The 18,647-nt window shown below is 65.0% G+C and overlaps 1 protein-coding gene and 1 long non-coding RNA gene across 5 annotated transcripts in view; one reads left to right on the forward strand and one right to left on the reverse strand.

Annotated features, from left to right (window-relative positions):
- DGKQ (diacylglycerol kinase theta) lies at positions 1 to 15,407 on the reverse strand. Of its 2 annotated transcripts, none has more exons than XM_024245711.3 (23): positions 15,050 to 15,407; positions 12,844 to 12,923; positions 10,760 to 10,859; positions 10,427 to 10,512; positions 10,230 to 10,355; positions 9,432 to 9,579; positions 9,280 to 9,354; positions 9,101 to 9,201; positions 8,679 to 8,911; positions 8,514 to 8,604; positions 8,297 to 8,351; positions 8,015 to 8,076; positions 7,478 to 7,628; positions 7,041 to 7,079; positions 6,726 to 6,841; positions 4,104 to 4,255; positions 3,732 to 3,880; positions 3,395 to 3,573; positions 2,924 to 3,024; positions 2,630 to 2,776; positions 2,409 to 2,520; positions 2,173 to 2,325; positions 1 to 1,845 (listed from the first exon to the last, which is right to left on the reverse strand). In XM_024245711.3, exons 1-23 carry the CDS (start codon positions 15,312 to 15,314, stop codon positions 1,744 to 1,746), a joined length of 2,823 nt encoding a protein of 940 aa, XP_024101479.1. In that variant the 5' UTR covers positions 15,315 to 15,407; the 3' UTR covers positions 1 to 1,743. The 2 variants fall into 2 exon arrangements, with proteins under 2 accessions (XP_024101479.1, XP_063579331.1); XM_063723261.1 differs by having other exon boundaries at positions 1 to 707; positions 15,050 to 15,349.
- The window catches only part of LOC112133018 (uncharacterized), a 7,477-nt gene continuing 3,049 nt past the window's right edge, over positions 14,220 to 18,647 (forward strand). For 2 of the 3 annotated variants that reach the window (XR_002914680.3, XR_008524308.2), the window contains exon 1: positions 16,280 to 17,837. This is a non-coding gene — a long non-coding RNA (uncharacterized LOC112133018). Of the gene's footprint in view, positions 14,373 to 16,279; positions 17,838 to 18,647 lie in introns of those variants that run through there. The other variant, XR_008524307.2, reaches the window with a different exon arrangement.

An 18,647-nucleotide genomic window follows, 5' to 3' on the forward strand; every position in this document is an offset into this window, starting at 1 on the left:
TAGGATAGTGACGCCCAGACTGTATTTGTCCTGGATATAAATTACTGTTGCATTCAGGCAGCGATAAATAGAGGGGCCCGGTGTGCAGGGCACAGACCCCACCTGGGTACAGACTCACATACAGGACTAGCCCCTCACCACAGTTACACACGATTCATACAGACCACAGTCCACACCAGGGCTCGCGAAGCAAAACTAATCACGAAGGACTGGTCTTGAAGATGATGACGACGTAAACGAGTGCACACTGGAGGCCGCAAGCGGCCTTACAATGCATGCGTCTGTGCAGTTCTGGCAGAAGCGGGGGGTCGGGGGATTAGTGGCACCAAGGGCCCCCCAGGAGGCTGCAGCAGGCTGGGCCAGACCACACACTCCTGAGGCCAAACCAGAGCCACTTCTGAGGTCACAGCCACACCCAGGAAAGCTCCGCAGAATCAGAGGCCCAGGCCAGCTGTGCCCCACAAGGGAAGGGGGAGATCCACACCATGGGACCGTTTCTTATGGGGGGAGTTGGGGCTTCCCACAGAGCTGGCTCCATTTTTGGTCAGACTCCTCCTGGGGCCAGTGCGCCATCTGAATCCTTGGGCACGTGGAGGCAGCTTTGTCTTTGGCTGGGTGCACCCCAGCCTGGCCCAGATGCAGGACCCTCCACCAAGCTGTCTGGGGGCGTGGGAGCAGGGGCGCTGCAGGAGCTGGGTCTCCACACACTGACGAGGGATAGGACCGAGCAGATGTCAGCTCACACAGGCACTGGGAACTGCACGTCAACAGCGGGCAAGCAGCGTGGAAAGTGCTAGCGTGGGGTCTGGGGCTGAAAGCCAGCTCCTCCTCCACATGCATGGGGCTGTTTACACCTCCACAAACTCCTCTGCGCCGCCATGCCCTGCTTTTGGTCCCTTCTGGGTGCTAAATGCCGCACCCTGAGGGCCGAGGGGCAGACACTCGGGCCTGGCCCACACTCTGGTGGCAGCACCTGAGACCACCTAGCCTCCACATGGACAGAGGTTCTCCTCCCCCAGCAGAGGCACTAGGAAAGGGCCACCAGGTCCAGCTGGGCACTGCCTGCCCCTGGAGCTGTACCTGGGGTCCAAGCTGCCATCTGTATATAACAAGGCCAGAAAACAAGGGAAGGCACCTTCTCCCTTCCCCGAACACAAAGAAGTCACCAATCACCACCACCCGGCAGCCTGACACGCTGCCCACCAGGGACTGCCCACACCTGCTGCCCGGGGTGGGGAGGTGAGGCTGGAGGTGCTGGCAGCCTGTGTCTGCTGGGGCAGGGACAGACCAGGGAGCCTGCTGCTCTGACTGGCCAGGGGGACGGCCCGAGGGGCACAAAGTGAGGTCAGATCCACCTGGACGGCCTGCGTCCAGCACCATCCAGCTCAAGGGGCTCGGTGGGGAGAGAGATGGAGGGATGAGTGCCCACCCCTGAGGAGAGGACCAGGCCCCCACAGGGCGGAGGGCTCGCCACCTAGAGCCCTGTGCCCACCTGGGACACGGGGAAACACTGCCACCCGCCCAGCAGTCTCCAGTGGGATGAGGGCTGTGACACCAACGTGGGTCACCAATGGGATGAGGGCTGGTCCCACTCCGTCCCCGGGAAGATGCTGCGGTCAGGGCTGTCGTCAGGTCCGACCACAGGGCCGGCCACTGTGTGGACGTGCAGCTGCCTCCAGACCACCTGAAAACAAGGCTGGCGGGGGCAGAGATGGCTCGAGCCCCTGGGCTGCCCAGCCACCCCTACCTAGGCTCGCCCTCAGGGGCAGGCGCAGCATCCACCCGGGCATCCCTGGTGGTCCCGGTCCTCCTCGGCTTCTGCTTGGCCTTCCTCAGCATGTGGACCTGTCCCAGGGCAGGGGACACAGGACCAGAGTGACATGGCCGATGGAAGAACGGTACACGGGCAGCCCCCAGTCCTGGGGCCCTGGGCAGCTGATGCCATCTCAGCCCCATTTCACGGAAGGGGAGGGACCTGTCTGGCTGCTCCCTGTGCCATCTGTGGCCCGCCTGACCGCTGGCACAGCCCTCCTCTGAGGCAGGCTCCCTCCCGGAGTCAGTGCTCCCTGGCCGCAGCCGGCCATGCCAGCACCACCTGGGTACCAGCAGCCACTCCCATGGCTGGCCCAGCCCGGCCCACCTCCCCTGGCTCTCCAGCCTCACCCCACGTACCTTAGGGCCAGCAGCTGAGATGATCATGTGCCCTGGGGCCTGGACCCAGGGCTCCCCGTCCACCTGCACCGGGGTGGCCTTGAGGAGCGTGACTCGGAAGTAGGAACCCTGGGCAATCCGGATTCCGGAGCGCAGCCCACCCTGGACCTGGCCCTGGGGCGGGAGAGGCCAGCTGGGCTCAGTGGGGACCAGGGATGCCACCCTGGGCTCGCCCGCCCACCTGGCCAGCGGCTCACCATGTGCACGACGCCCGTCACGCCCACCACCTCCAGTAGCCCGTCGTCCATGCGCGGCTTCTCAAACCTGGCGTCGCTGTCAGAGCCCCACAGGTCGGCCCCCGAGCCCCAGCTGCCGCATAAGAGAGCGGGCACAGAGGTGTAGGTGCAGGCAGGACGAGGGTTGAGCCTGCCCGTGGCCCCACCGGGCAGAGCCTCTGGGGAGCCCCGCCCGTGAGCACCTGGGGATGTTGATGAAGATGAGGCCTTCAATACTGGGCAGCTCCACCTCCTGCCGCTCCACCTGCAGCCGGATCTGCTTGTGCAGGCTCCGAGAGTGACTGATCTTCTGCAGCCCCACCCGTACGTACACACCCTTGTTGTGCAGCCTGCAGGACGGGGCAGGTCGCCCATCACCAGGGGAAGCCCTACCCCGCCTTAGGCAGCCTCCGGGTTCCAGCCCCTCTGCCTATTCCTGCTGGGGGACCTGAGGGAGGTATGCCGTCACCAGGTGGCAGCCCCTGCGGCTCCGGTACCTGCTTGTGAACTTGCCAGGCTCCTCTTCCCGTGCCTGGTGGAAGTCCAGGCTCAGCTCTGCGTCGATGCCAATGCCACAGTAGTTACTCATCTGCACGATCTGGGGACAGGGCATTCATCTCCCAGGACCCGGCCACCCTCACCAGGCCCCCTGAGCTCCACAACGGCAGGTCTAGTTCCTTGCCTCCTGCGGGCAGGCGGAGACAAGAGCAAGGGCCACCCCGGCACCAAGCCCAGCACCCAGGAGAGGGCAGCACGGGCAGGTCGTGGCCAGGCTGTGTCGCCAGCTGGCTCGGCACAATCCCCAGCAGCGGCCACTTTCTGTGTCTCCCTCAACTGCCTGCTTTGCAGAGGAGATGATGCGGGCGCATACACACGAGTGTGGCTGGGAAGAGGACGCCCATTGTGACGCGTGTGGCGAGGTCACATGCGGGAGCCTGAAAGGCACCTCACGCCGGGCTGCCCTGTACCTTGGGGGGCTCTGCGTCTGCCGGGCCGTTCTCTGCACTGACAGCCTCGTGGGCATCCAGCAGGATGGTCCAGCGGTCCACGAGCACGGCGTCGGCCTCGTCCACGGACAGCAGTATGGAGAATGGGTCCTCGCCGCTGTAGCCTGCCCCCCAGCGGAGGACTCGACCAAGATCATTCCCTGGGACACAGGCAGACGCAGAGCATCTGTCCACACCCACCCGCCCATCAGCCGGGTGCAGACCCCACCACGGGGACAGCCAACCCAGGCCTCAGCAAAAGTTGTGCAGGAAGGGGTAGACCCTGAGGCCCCCTCCTCGGCTGCACAGCTGACCCCACCTGTGCCCAGGGGCAGGATGGCCACAGAAGGCTCCGGGCAGGCCAGTCGGTACCGTGTCTCCTCCAGGGCGCCGAGCACCCAGCCCACGGTGCCATCGCCACCACACACCAGCACCCGGAAGCAGGGCACCTGGGAGAACAGGTGGAGCCTAGCGGGAAACAGGAAGTGTCCTCCACCAGCTGCAGGCGCAGCCCATCCCCCACCCAGGCTGCCTCTTCCTTTTCAAATGCCCGTCCCGGCCATGTGGAGGACTTCAAGGTCCCAGTACGGGATCCCCGTGGAGCTCCTGCCAGCTGAGACAGCTGTGGCAGCCTCCTGGGGCCCTTCCCGCCCCTGCTGCTGCCCTGGACCAGGGGTCCCGCTGGACTCACCCAGGAAGAGGACCCCCATTGGTCAGGTCGAAGACCTGGTGAGGGTTCAGTAGCTTCCGGAAGCTGCAGAGCAGGTCTCGGCCCTTGAGGCCTCCACTCTTGGGGTTCACGAACACAAGAAGGGGACAGCTGTCTGGGGGCAGCTTCGCGTGCTGACAGACAGGGGGCTGGGTTAGGATGGGGACCCAAGGTGCGGTGTCCCCACTGCTGGGGTTGCCAGGCAGTGCCCAGCCCCCAACCCTGAGCCCACCTGGCCTGGACCAGCCCCCTCCCCAGGAAGGCGTGGCCAGCACCCTCACACGAGGCCTCATACATGAGCTGCGCGGTCACCCCATCTCACTGCTGGCCAGCAGGGCGGCACTGAGGACAGCCGACTGGCTGCCTGGTGCTCCCAGCACAAAGGCCTCAAACCTGCTCACTGAGCCGTGTGTGAACAGACCACACCTGCCTGGGCCATGCAGCCCGAGTCCAGGCTGGAAATCCACGTGGGACTCTGCGTGGCACTCCTTGCCAGCGAGACCAAGGCCTGTCCCCTGGGGCGCCTCTGGTGCACACCTTTGGAGGATGGCGGCTCCCAGGCCACCGCCCACCTACACAGCAGCCGAGAAAAGCTCTTAACTCACAGGGTGGCACGCGGCGTCCCTCGGCCACAGGACAGAGTCCATTTCCCCACACACAACCCCAAGAAACAGTACCCAGGGATCTAGACACAGCGGGCTCAGGGCTGGGGTCCCTACGACAGGAGGCTGGGGACCCTATCACAGGAGGCTGGGGCCCCCACAGCGGGGAAGGCTGGGCAACAGGAGACACACAGGCTGGGTGCAGACACAGGGTGGGCAGCGGCACAGGGGCCGGCCATGGCTGGGGGCAAGGACACACTCGGGGCTTCGTGACCCACTTGGCAGGCAGAGCCGCCTGCGGTCACCACTTACCACTCACCCCAGGGCAGGCAGCTGACGGGAGAGAGAAAGCGCGTGTCGGCCCCACACCTGGCTCTGCCCACAGAGCGAGTGGGGCTGGGGCAGGTGCGTCGGTCCCACACCTGGTTCTGCCCACAGAGTAAGTGGACCTGGGGCAGGGGCTGCATCCTCGGGACAGTGGGGATGGCCACCCTGTCCTGAGCCAGGCAAGGCCAGGTGTAGGGGCCCAGGAGGGAGGCATAGGAGGGAGCCACAGGCATCACCCGTCCCAGCCACAGACAACTCATTCTGCTTGAGCTCTGCTTCGCCTGGACTGGGGTCAGGGTCAAGGGTCAGGGCTCGGGGCAGAGCAGCCATGGACACCTGGGGGGTCCTCATGGGACCCTTTGGGGGCTGGATGGGCTGAGGACGAGAGACCAATGTGAAGGCACGGTGTGCAGTGTGGAGTCCCAGGCTCCAGCCCCTCCATAGGCCAGACCCCCCTTTCCACTTAACCCTGCCCTGTCTCCATGGGTCAGACCCCCCTTTCCCTTCAACCCCGCCCTGTCTCCATAGGTCAGACCCCCCTTTCCCCTTAACCCTGCCCTGTCTCCATGGGTCAGACCCCCCTTTCCCCTTAACCCTGCCCTGTCTCCATGGGTCAGACCCCCTTTTCCCCCGGCCCTGCCCTGTCTCCATGGGTCAGACCCCCGTTTCCCCCGACCCTGCCCTGTCTCCATGGGTCAGACCCCTCTTTCCCCCGACCCTGCCCTGTCTCCATGGACCAGACCCCTCTTTTCCCCGAGCCTGCCCTGTCTCCACGGGCCAGACCCCTTTCCCCCAACCCTGCCCTGTCTCCATGGGTCAGACCCCCTTTTCCCCCGGCCCTGCCCTGTCTCCATGGGTCAGACCCCCGTTTCCCCCGACCCTGCCCTGTCTCCATGGACCAGACCCCTCTTTCCCCCGACCCTGCCCTGTCTCCATGGGTCAGACCCCCTTTTCCCCCGGCCCTGCCCTGTCTCCATGGGTCAGACCCCTCTTTCCCCCGACCCTGCCCTGTCTCCATGGACCAGACCCCCTCTTTTCCCCGAGCCTGCCCTGTCTCCATGGGTCAGACCCCCCTTTCCCCCAGCCCTGCCCTGTTGCCAGGTGCCCCCTCTTCTGGGCGCTGTGGGTCTTAAGGGCAGCGTCCAAAGTTTGGGAGCTGCACTGACTGGCCTGGGGAGCTCCAGGCAGAGAGCAGAGGCCCTAAGGCCTCCCGGGCAGGGGGAGTGAGGCTGAGGCTGTACCGGGAGGGCCATGCCTGGGATGCTGACAGCTGGTCACAAACACGCTCTGGCCCTTGGCGAGGCAGCCGCAGCGGGACCCGGCACATCCAGGAGCTGCGTCCTGTGGGCCTCCCTACTGGGTGGAGGCCTCAGGTGCAGCGTGGAAGCTGGGCCTGGCCCCACGGTGCCCCACGGAGCTGGTATCACCCACTGGGCAGGCTCGGATGAGCGCTGACCCTCTGATCTCAGGCCCCTTGCTGTAAAACGGGCAACAGAGTCCTTCCTGCTGTTGTGAGGCACAAACAAGGTGGCACCTACGAGCCCCCAGTGATTCGAGGAAATGATGCCAGATGAAAAAAGCGAGTCTGGCTGTGGGGCCTGTGCACCTGCAAACCCGGACCTCCCTCTGGCCACCCCCTGGGGTGTGTGAAGAGCCGGCTCGACCGCGCACTCACCAGCAGGTCGGGGAGCACCAGGGCAGTGAGCAGCCGGCCCCGCACAGCAATGTCCTTCAGCAGCACATACAGCCGCTCGGCCTCCGCAAAGCAGGCGATGTCCAGCACTACCGCACCTGTGGCAGGAGCCCAGGACTCAGGGGGAGCCTGTCCCACGGCCCCCACGGTGCCAGGGCAGGAACCAAACCAGGACGTTTCCCCAGCCCAGGGCTGCCCAAGGGAAAGGTCAGGTGCTACATGAGGGCCAGGGCTGTCCCACTTCACCCCAGGAACACCCCTGGGCCTCATGTGACCACGTCCCCCAGGGCGGCTCACCTTGGGAGGAGTAGACGTGACTCACGGACACCACGGTGGCTGCAAAGGCAGACTGTGGTCAGGGCGGTTGGAGGCGAAGGACACACAGCACTGGGGCCAGGGACAGCCCCTCCGCCTGTTCAGGGGTGACATCTCACCCCAAAGGCAGCCTCCCCAGGAAGTACCCCGCCCCACTCCAGGAGCAGGACTCCCAGCTCCCTGGAGGTACAGGGCCCCCCAGAAGGAGAAAGAGAGGCAGAGGCTGAGCACCACAGGGAAGGGCCACAGAGGGCGGGAGGCTCCAGAGCCTCTTGGAGGAAGACACGTGGGCTGGACCCGGAGCTCAGGCCCTGGTGGCTCAAGGAGAGGCAGGAGCCGGCCTCAGCACTGCAGCCCGACTGCCTGCCGCTCAACCCTGCCCCCAGCCAGCAGCCCACGGCCAGCCACGGTGGTCACACCTTTGGTAGCCACGGCCTCATGCAGCAGGCTGCTGTACTCCTCGGGGGACAGGCCGGGAGGCAGGCCACCAACAAACAGGGAGACGTGCGAGGCTACATCCCTGCTCTCTGCCACGTAGAACCGCGTCTGGCTCACCTGCCGCACGGACATCTGCAGGGAGAGGGGCGGGGATGCTGGGCCAGGGAGGACGGCACCACCTCACCAGACCCTCTGTCTCCTCACCCGCAACAGCAAAACAGGGCGTCAGGAACACTCCCAGGAATTCAGTCAACATGAAAACGAGGAAAGGGGCCACAGAGGCTTCCTTGCTGTGGACAACCCCTGTCCATTCCCCTCGAGGATCTCGGGGAGGTCTGCAGCTCAAGGCCTCCCTGCAGGGACCAAGTAGCTTATGACAGAAGGCACCGCCCTGTCGGCCAGGACACCCGCTGCCTAGCCAAGGAGAACTCGGTGTCTGAGGCACACCCACCCTGTGGGGCAGAGGCTGTGGCTGAGGGCTGCTGGTTCCCTGGGGGCCGGCGTCCACACCCACTGACCTGCCGGATGTCCTGTAGCCGGTCCAGCAGGGGCTGTTCATCCATCAGCACCGTCCGCTGGACTGCAGAGGTGGGAGCACAGGCCGTCAGCACCCGGCTCCTTGCCCACCTTGGAAGCAGCTGCCCTGAGCCCCCAGGGCCCGTGGGGGTGCAGGGTGGAGCTGGTCAGGAGGGCAGAGCCCAGCCTTGATGTCCGGCACCTCCCTGCAGGAAAGCCTGGGCAGCAGGTCCAAACCCAAAAGGTGCAGGGAGCGCCACGCCCAGCACGGGCTGTCTACTCACCGTGCCTGCAGCCCATTGCCACCTCCACCAGCTGGAAGCTCTCGGGACCCTCGGCCTGTTGGGGTAGAGCTTGGCATCAGGTCTGGGCAGGCCCCCAACCACCTCAGGACACCCACGGGGACAGCCACGCCTGGGCTGGAATGATGGCCTGGCCTCCTGGGGACAGCGACCCCCCACCAAGTCTGGCCGGGATGGAGAGCAGACGCAGGGTACGCACCTGGCGGCCGAGCAGCGGCAGGACCTCCAGCACCACAGAGCGGGCCGTGCTCTTCGGGGTCACTCGCACGGACACGTAGGCCACGCCCACCCTGTGGGGACGCAGCCTGAGCTGGAGCTCCCCCCACCCCGCCCAGCAGACCCTGAGCCTCGGGCCCAGTCTCACTTGAGCCAGCCAGGGTAGATCTTCAGGACCTCCTGGGCCCGCGGCAGAGCCCGGATGACCCAGGCCTCTGGCGTGGCCTCGCCGGACCCGGGGCTTCTGCCTTCCTCCGAGATCACAGCACTCCCGGCCTTGCCCCTAGCCCAGGCATCACAGGCCTGAGAGGAAGGGGGCAGCCGGCACAGCTCCAGGTGGCCAGGGTCCTCCGGGATGTGGTGGGCCCGCAGTGCGGTCTCCTGCAGGGCACCAGGTTAGGGGGACCAAGTTGTGGGAGGTCAGGCGGGGTTCAGTGGGGGGCAGGTCGTGGAGGGGGAGGCCAGGTGGGTGAGGGGCGCCAGGTTGGGGGAGCCAGGTCAGGGGCGCCAGGTGCGGGGACATGCGGTCCTGGGAGGGGGCTCAGACACCTCCCCCAGCCTCCCCCTTACCAGCACCTCCTCGGCACCGGCCAGGCGGGACACAGTGATGAGGCGGAACTGGCTTCTCCTCACCGCGTCGTCGCCATCAAAGATCTTCAGCGTTTGCTTCCCTGGGCCGGGGAAGCTCCATGAGTCCCGGGCGCCCGGGGGACCTCAGGGGAGTTGGGGGGAATAAGGCGGGCACTTACCGGACTCCGGAGTTGCCTGTGTCTCTCTGCCTGGACCCACGGCAGCGCTCCCGTCGGCGCCGTCGCCCCCCTCGCCTGCGGGTCGGGCACACGGACCCCTCACTCAGTGCGCAGCCCCCAGCCCAGAGCGCCCCGGCCGGCCCGCAGCTCACCCGGCTCCGCTGCCTCCACGATGCGGAAGCTCTGCATCTTGCTGAAGCCGCCGGGCAGAAGGCGCACGCACGCGGGGGGCAGGACCAGGGAGCGCAGACGCCCGAAGCCACACTCGGGAGCCAGCGCCGCGGAGCAGACGGAGTGCGCCTGGGGGGACAAGGGCCTGAGCTGGGGGGTCGGAGCCAGGGTGCGGGGGCACCAGGTGCGCCAGGTCCAGGGAAAGACCCCACACGCCGCAGACCCAGCCTGGACCCCGTGTCTTTCCTGCCGGCCGCCCCCGAGCACCCACCTGGAACCCGCGCCTCTCCTGCCCCGCCCCCTCCACCTCCCAGCGCCCCCCTGGACCCCGTGCTTCTCCTGCCCCGCCCCCTCCACCTTCTAGCGCCCACCTGGACCCCGTGCCTCTCCTGCCCCGCCCCCTCCACCTCCCAGCGCCCCCCTGGACCCCGTGCTTCTCCTGCCCCGCCCCCTCCACCTTCTAGCGCCCACCTGGACCCCGTGCCTCTCCTGCCCCGCCCCCTCCACCTTCTAGCGCCCACCTGGACCCCGTGCCTCTCCTGCCCCGCCCCCTCCACCTTCTAGCGCCCACCTGGACCCCGTGCCTCTCCTGCCCCGCCCCCTCCACCTTCTAGCGCCCACCTGGACCCCGTGCCTCTCCTGCCCCGCCCCCCCCAACTCCTCCACCTTCCAGCGCCCCCCTGGACCCCGTGCCTCTCCTGCCCCGCCCCCCCCCAGCTCCTCCACCTCCCAGCACCTCTCCTGCCCCACCCCCACCCCCTCCACCTCCCAGCGCCCACCTGGACCCCGCACCACTCGCAGCGCACGCCAGCCAGCACGTCAGAGGAGCCGCACGTCTTCCTGCAGACCTCGCAGCGCGCTCCCGAGGGCAGGTTCCCCTCCCGCCAGTGGTGGTGATGGGTGTCCTGCGGAGCGGGGGCAGTCAGCAGCTGGGCCCACCCCACACCGCAGGGCTCCCTGGGGCCGGTGCACTCACGTGGTCCTGGTGCCCATCCTGGTGGCACTGGCGGCAGTCACTGCAGGCGAAGGGCACACAGTCTGGGTGGAGGTGCAGCTCACACACTGGGGGGCAGGCAGGGTTAGAGGTGTCTGCCGCCCCCAAAGGACCCCTGCCTCTGCCGGCGCTTGGGTCTGGCCCCATCCCCACCACCTAGCACCCCGCATCCTTTAACTGTCCTGTGGCCTGCCAGGCGGCCAGCCCTCGGCCTCCCCCATCACCCCTGACAAGCTGCACAGCAGGGGTGGGCTGGGCCACCCTGGCCAGCAGAGACCAGGACACTGGGTGGGGAGCCAGGCAGGCTCCAGGTACCTTCGCAGTGGAGCGCAGGCGCCTCCAGGACCTTGCGGCAGACAGCACAGAACTTGCGCTTGTGGAGCCCCCGGGGGCCGAAGCAGTGGGCCACAGGAACCTGGCGGGGCAGACGCAGCCTCACCTCAGCACTCTTGGTAAGGGACACAGGCTGCCCGCCACCCCTCCTCCCTCTTCACCTGCGCAGCTCTGCAGCTCTCTCCTGCTGGGAACTGCCTGGCCTGAGCCAGCTGTGCTACCTGGAGGCCCCAGGAACAACCACACCCCCGGGTCCTGGGGACAGCCTGGGTGGTCAAAAGCAGGGAGCAGGCTGTGGCCTCCCCCCAGCAGCCCTGCCTAGCGCAGGGGAGCGAGGACCGCCTGCCACCCCTTCCCTCCTTGGGGCAGGCAAGGTCTGTCAACCGCCTGGCATCTGTCTCCTCGGAGCCAGGAAGATCCCAGCACACAGGGACTGCCCTCTGGGAGACAATCAGGCCACAACGAGTGTGGACCAATGTTTCTGTGTTGGAGAGGGCTGGGCTGCTGCTTTTCCAAGAGAAGGGAAGGAGAAGGACCAAGTCTTCACTCCTGACTCTTGCCCTTATCCCCAAACTTAAACCACACCCAATAAAAGCGTACACAGAAAGACCGTGTTCCAGAATAGCAGCTGTGAGCATGCCAGGATGGTGGGTGACTTTTATTTTGTTAAATATATCTTCTTTTTTTTTTTTTTTTTTTTTTTTGAGACGGAGTCTCGCTCTGTCGCCCAGGCTGGAGTGCAGAGTGGCGCAATCTCAGCTCACTGCAAGCTCCGCCTCCTGGGTTCACGCCATTCTCCTGCTTCAGCCTCCCGAGTAGCTGGGACTCCAGGCACCTGCCACCACACCCGGCTAATTTTTATATTTTGTTTAGTAGAGACGGGGTTTCACCATGTTAGCCAGGATGGTCTCGATCTCCTGACCTCATGATCCACCCGCCTCGGTCTCCCAAAGTGCTGGGATTACGGGCATGAGCCACCGCGCCCGGCCATTAAATACATCTTCTAAATTCCCTATCATGCATACAGTTGAAATACATACTTATATTTTCCCAATTTAGCAAAGTATAGAAGACATTAAAATCAATTTTAAAAAGCTGCAGCCTTGGGCTGTCCACATGAGGAGGGGCCGCCCAAGCCAGTGTGGAGTCACCAGGGTGTCGGCCACCACCAGGGCCACCGTCGTCAGGCCTCCTGCTCACACGCGGGGAACTGCATCATTAGGAACAGGGCGTCAGACATTCGAGGGGACGGCGCAGCCGGATGCCCGCCAGTGGCAGGTGCACCTGCTGGCCTGGCTTCCCCTCCTGCTGCACACTCGGGTGTGCCTCGAGGCCTGCGCCCCACCTGCAGCCTGAGCACATCAGGGAATGCGGACTTGAGGGGCCTCAGTCTGAAGATGGAGAGGCTGACAGCTGAGGGAGGAATAAGCCTGGCCCTTCCTACATGTCCCTGCTGTCACCACTGTCACCAGAGAAGGGAAGTCCCCTGTGCCCTGCAGTGACCTGGGCCAGTCACCTCCCTGCCCCATCCAGAGCCCTTAGAGGGAGGCTGGTGGCCAAGACACCCTCAGGTACCCAGGCTTCCTGCCTTTGCTTTTTATTCAAGCTTCCTTGAGATGCTTGTGGGTTCACACATAGCTGTGAGGAAATTGGACAGACCCCCTGAAGCCTTTGTCAGCTCCCCTAAGTGTGTGATCTTGCAAACTAAGGTCACAGCCAGATGCCGAAATCTCCATCCCCCCAGGAGCCCTCAGGCTGAGTGTCACAGCCACGCCCACTTCTCCGCCTGGAAACCTCTTTACATCTGTGCTCCCTTTAGTTTCATCATTTTGAGCACGTTCTATGGACAGGATCTTGCTATTTGCGACCCTGGGGACTGGCTTTTATCATCGTCAGCAGATCCATGCAGGGTGCTGAGCCTTTTGATCCCGAGCAGTATCTGACCTTTGCCTTTCAACTGCAGGTTATCACTAACGTCTGACATGAAGGTTCTCAGTGCCTCGACCCCACGAGAGCTGACACATCCCCCAGCCTCTTGTAGGTGCAACACCCAGCTCCACACTCACCCGGACCAGGCTGGGCGCCACACTCGTGCACGGGATCCTCACATGCTTCAGGCACTTCTCATGAGACATGAAATTGCAGACTGTGGGAATGAGGGCTGTGAGTTGGCCCCTGTCCTACCCAATGGCTGTCCTACCCAGGAAGTTAGAGGCCCCAGGGCAACGACTGCCATACCCACCATGCCGCACCAGGGTCCCTGTGGTCCTCGAGTTCCCCCACCACCCCACCCACTCATTGGAGAGAGCCTGCGGCCCAGGAGCCCAGGAGCAAGAACCTGGGTGGTCCTGACCATCCTGGAGGACAATGAGTATGTCCTCTCACCCAGAGAACAGTCCCTTCCCTTCACACGTGGGCCCAGCACTCTTCCTGCCTCTGCAGTTGGGTCTCTCAAGGGGCAGCCCTGGGCTCACCAGGCTCGCCAGGCGGCAGGGGCTTCTCGGCCTTTGGCAGATTGGCTTTGCCAAGGACACCTGTGTCTCACTCCCCCGAAACTACGCATACCCCTAATTGTCCCTGCTACATGCTGTGCACTGTGCCTGAGACCTAGAGCCACCCAAGGCAGGTGAGGGCTCTGGGAGGCAGGAGCCGCTGGGGAATGGACAGCCCCAAGCCTCCCAAGGAGCTCTGGCCGTGTGCACAGGACCCAGGGAGCACCTCAGCCGGCAGGGTGCTCAGGAGGGCATAAGAGGAGCAAGTGCCACACCCGAGCAGTAAAACAGACAGGAGGGTGGGGCCGGGGCAGAAGGGAGGGCAGGAGCCCTGGGCTGGGGCAAAGGCTGCCGGGGCTGGGAGTGGGCAGGGCAGTCAGTGACACACCTGCCAAGACAGCCCCAGGTGAAGGTTGTGCCATGGAGCCCCAGGCAGCCCAGCTGGGACAGGGAGCTCTTCCAGCAGGCCCCGCTGGTGCCACCCTTCACCTGCTGCAGCCCTAGCCACCCCAGTCTCCAGATGGGACCGGGAGAAGCTCCTCCTGGCAGCTTAAGAGAAAAGCTCTGGAAACAGGCCAGGGTCCACTGAGAGGCGGGGGGACGGGCAGCGCCCAGGTCCCTCCTCTGCCATGGAGACAGGGCCTGCTCACCCCATGCCCCACGCTTGTGTCTCTTGGCGGGGAGGGCGCCCTCCTTCCCATACCGCTGCTGGCCCCTCTTCCACGGGTGCTGCCCAGGAGGGCCCTTTTGCCCCCTCCGAAGGGGGAGGGGACCCGGAGTCTGGCCTCAAGCCGGGAGCTGCCTCAGCCACACATGCACACTCCCCACCTCTGGGGAAGCCCCTGGCATCCCCAGGCAGCAGGCATGGCTGTGCCATGCTCTGACGTGACAAAGAAGCTGGCGGGCCAGGCCACCTTGTGCAGCCCTGGGGGTTTGAACAACCACGCTGTTTCCACCACAGACGACATCCCCGTGTGAGGGGACAGTCTCCTCTGCGGACCCCGGCCTGAGTGGACCCCTATCCCCAGAGCAAAGGCCTGAATCCCTGAGCAGAGCAGAGGCTTCTTAGCCCCTCCCACCTCGGCGTCCCTGGCCAGGACACAGTAAGTGTCAAACGTCCAGGACTCCGATCCTGTCCCTCGCTCCCTCCAGAGACTGGGCTGTGGTTCCTCTGTCCCTCGCTCCCTCCAGAGGCTGGGCTGTGGTCCCCCTGTCCCTCGCTCCCTCCAGAGGCTAGGCTGTGGTCCCCAGGGCCCGCCTGCTTGCCGCGGGGGAAGATGAGAGCCAGCCCTGGGAGCACCCGGGGCCCAGAGCAGGGAAGGGCTGTCCTCACCCCAGCAAGGGCTGGGCAGCTGGGTGGAGCAGGCCGGGCCTGGCTCTCCAGGAGGCTGGGACTCTGGGCCACAGCATGAGAAGGGCTAGGGCCAGGGGCCCAGGCCAGCCCTGCTTAGCCACACCTGCTGCCCCAGCCACTGGGAGAGGAAGCCGGCCATGGGGACCCCAGCTGAGGTCCCGCTCGCATCAGGCACAGCCCCTGGGTCGCAGCCATCGCGCGGCACTATGGAGATACTGCCCGCACCTCCCAGGTGAGGAAGCCCACAGCCTGGAGCGGCCCCACGGCGCACAGGCCCCAGCCGCCCCATGAGAGCACGTCCCGCGAGCAGGGCTGGGATCCCGCCCTCCACTCCCCCGAAAGCGCCGGTGCCACCTCCGCTCAGGCTCCCGCCCACGGGGCAGAGGCAGGGCTGCAGCCGGGTGGGCATCGGGCCCGGGCGCTCACCGTCGCACAGGAAGCCGGCCAGCCCCCAGATGAAGTCGGAGCAGAGGTGGCAGAAGGTGGGCTTGGTGAGCGTCACCTTCCGGAAGCTGTGTCCCGGCGCGGCAGCGGGGCCCGGGGCTCTGGCGCCTGCCCGCTCCGGTCCCGGCCCCGGCCCCGGGCGCGCGCGGCCTCCTGCGCCCAGCACGGGGCTGCAGGCCGGGCTGCCGGGGCGCGGGGAGCCGTCGCCCAGCCAGGCGCGGGCCCCGGGCTCGGCCGCCGCCGCCATTCCCGGCCCGAGCGGCCCGAGCCCCTTTGGGTCCGCGCTGGGGGTACACGAGCCGCGGCTACACTGCCGCGCCGCGCAGCCCGGCTTCCGACTGCGCCCGCCCCACTGCGCAGGCGCGGGCCGCGGGGCGGGGCCGTGCGCAGCTGGTGGGCGGATCTGGGGGCTGGCGGGGCGGGGCCTGCTAAAGGTCGCAGCCGTGCCGTGTCGATGAGCGGGGCTGGGGGCGGGCCCTGTGAGCGGGCGGGGAGGGGCGGGGCCTGCTAAGGGGCGGGCCCCTTAGCAGCCGTGGGGAACTGGTCCGCGTGGGCTCGGTTTGACCGCAGCCGGCCCAGACTTCCCCGCACGCGGCCTCCGGACGCCGCACGCGCGGCGTTGTACCTGCGGGGTCCCGGCCCGCGGCTGCGCAGACGGGCGCCTCCCACGCGAGACACGGATGCTGTCCGAGGCCCCCGGCCGCGCAGGACGCCCCCGGCGAGGGGCAGCGCTGCGGGCCTCCCACAGTGGGTCCCGGAAAGCGGGTTTTGCGGTGCTTGGGCGGCTCCGTCCGTGGGGTCTTCGCACGCGCAGACTTGGCCCTGCCCGAGGCCCAGGACCCCTGGCGCCCGACCGCTGTCCTTACTGCAACGGGGGACCCGCCTGCGGCCCGGGGCTGTCCGCTCGCGACCCCCACCCGGGCCTCACGCTGAGCGCCCAGCTCTTCTGCCCCGTGCGCGCCACGGGTCTTGTTCAGGTGGCGCTGGTGGCCTTTGAGAGCCGCGTCCACGCGGGTCACCCCTCCCCGCCGCTGGCAGCAGTCTGGGTCTCTGCCCCCGTGGGCCTAACTGTGGATAGGAGTCTGCGCAGCCGGGGACCCTACCCCAGGCCACCGAGCAGGGACTTGCAGAGGGCGGGGCTCCAGGGCCATCGCAGCATGCGGTCCTGGGGGCGGGAAGAGCAGGGAAGGTCCTGTGGGGAGACGCCTGAAAGGGGCTGGGGGCTGTGGACTGTGGAGGGAAGGAGCCGGGAGACCTGTACTAGGGGCTATGCTGGTGGGGGCACCCAGACCACAGGGGATTCCAGGAATGGAGGGTGAGCCGGGGACCCAGTCTGAGGAGGGAGGAGCAGGCCTCTGAGATGGTGAGGGGGGAAACTCGGTCCTCAACCAGGGAGGATTCTGTTTGTCCAGAAGCTGTTGGTTGAGCTGCTGGGGCAGGACCCTGGGTGGACCCCAGGGTAAAGGGAATGCAGCCAAAGCTTCAGGGAACCTCCACCCTCCAGGAGCTGCGCTCTAGGACAGACAGCACCCTGAAGAATGAGGGCTGCCTGGGGGCAGCAGGAAGGCGTCTGGGTGGAGAGCCGGAGCAGAGCCAGAGCAGAGGCCCTGTGGCAGGTGCTCCACAGAAGTCCTTTCGTGATGCCTGCCTGTGCTGGGAGGCCCGGAGTCACCACCCCTGCATTCCGTCTCCTGTGCCAGACCCCACCCCGAGCCTGCCCTCAGCCAGGCCCCAAGACCCCCTGGGAGAGCTAGGACCCAGCCTTGTTGCCCATGAGGAGGTGGTGGTTCACTGAGCCCATGGTGCTCATGGCAGTGAGCCATGGTGCAAACTGCAGCTGACTTCTGAGGAAAAACTGTTTAAGGACATACCTTTCTCCATTTAGGAGACAGTGGAGAGCATCAAAAACATCTTAGAAAGGAAAACCCTCATCTACCATTTCTGCCACAACTTTGTGCTTTCTGACGCACACATTAATTAAAATGGCAGGCAAACCATGCTTCCATCAAACCCTCCACGGACTTCCTAGAATGTCCTCCAAAGCCACCAGCAGCTTCTTGCTGAAGGGGCCTTAAAACTTTGAATCCCAGCCTGGACCACAGCACCCGCCGCAACGGAGCTTGTCTGCCAGGGGAACAGCTTCTTCTGCGCAGGCCCGTCCACGTCTCCAGGACTGTGTCTCCCACTCCCTTTCCTGTCTGTCTTGGTCAATGTGGGCTGCCGTGACAGAAGACCACAGACTGGAGGCTTAAACCACAGGAAACGTGTTTCTTACTGCTCTGGAGGATGGGAAGTAGAGATGGGGGTACTGGCATGTTTGGGTCTGGTGAGGGCCTCTCCCCGCACCACTCCCTGAGGAAACCAGGGCGCTAAAGCCTAACCATACTTATGGGTAAAACTGTCCCCCCAAAATTCTATGTTGACATTCCAACCCCCAGCACCTCAGAATGTGACTTGTTTGGAGACAGAGTCTTTACGGAGAAAGTCAGGTTAAGGTGCGGTCATGAGGGCAGGCCTCACCCCAGCACGAGGTGCCCTTATGGAAAGGGGATCTGGAGACAGACACACAAGGACAGGCCGTGCGAAGATGAACACTGAGGTCAGGGCAGTGCTTTCTCAGGCCAAGGATCACCGAGGGCTGCCGGCCACCACCGGGAGCTGGGGAGAGGGTGGGACCGGTTCTGCCTCGCAGCCTCGGAGGAGCCAGCCCTGCAACCAGATCTTAGACTTCTTCACTCTGAGCGTGTCCATGAGAAACTGCAGAAGCACGGTGGGTATTGATTCTGGGGCTTAAACACATTTAGCAAACTGGCATATTTGCAGATGCAGGATCTGTGAGCAAGGGGGCTGGCCGGTGCATGTCACATGTGCCTAGACCCTCCATGCAACGGCTCTTAGGGGTCCTAGTTTTCCCGCCATCTGACTGACCAAGCCTTCCCTTCCACAAGGCGTATGTCCTGTTTAAGCACCTGCCTCCCCTGAGGTCTTAAAGAGGTTTCCCTATTGGGAGGGGAGTCTTTTTACCTTTTACATTTACATCTGTGAGCCAGCCAGACTGATCTGGGGGTGTCGTGTGAGGTGGGGTCCAGCTGCTTGTTGGGGGTGCTTTCCCCACAGCTCCGGGAACCTCTGCCACAAGGCAGAGAACCAAGTAAGCACAGGGCTGGAGCTTGCACAGGTTTCGGGCAGCCTGAAGCCAATGGGGATGTCTTTTTTTTTTTTAGACGGAGTCTTGCTCTTGTTGCCCAGGCTGGAGTGCAGTGGTGCGATCTCCGCTCACTGCAACCTCCGCCTCCCAGGTTCAAGCGATTCTCCTGCCTCAGCCTCCGGAGTAGCTGGGATTACAGGCACGTGCCTCCACGCCTGGCTAATTTTGTATTTTTAGTAGAGACGGGGTTTCCCCATGTTGGTCAGGCTGGTCTCGAACTCCTGACCTCGTGATCCGCCTGCCTCGGCCTTCCAAAGTGTTGGGATTACAGGCATGAGCCACCACGCCCGGTCTGCATTTCTTCTTAAATAGATCCCCATTAGCAGTCGGGAGTTCGAGACCAGCCTCACCAACATGGAGAAACCCTGTCTC

This window comes from Pongo abelii, chromosome 3 (assembly GCF_028885655.2).
Source record: "Pongo abelii isolate AG06213 chromosome 3, NHGRI_mPonAbe1-v2.0_pri, whole genome shotgun sequence".
Taxonomy (NCBI): Eukaryota; Metazoa; Chordata; class Mammalia; order Primates; family Hominidae; genus Pongo; species Pongo abelii.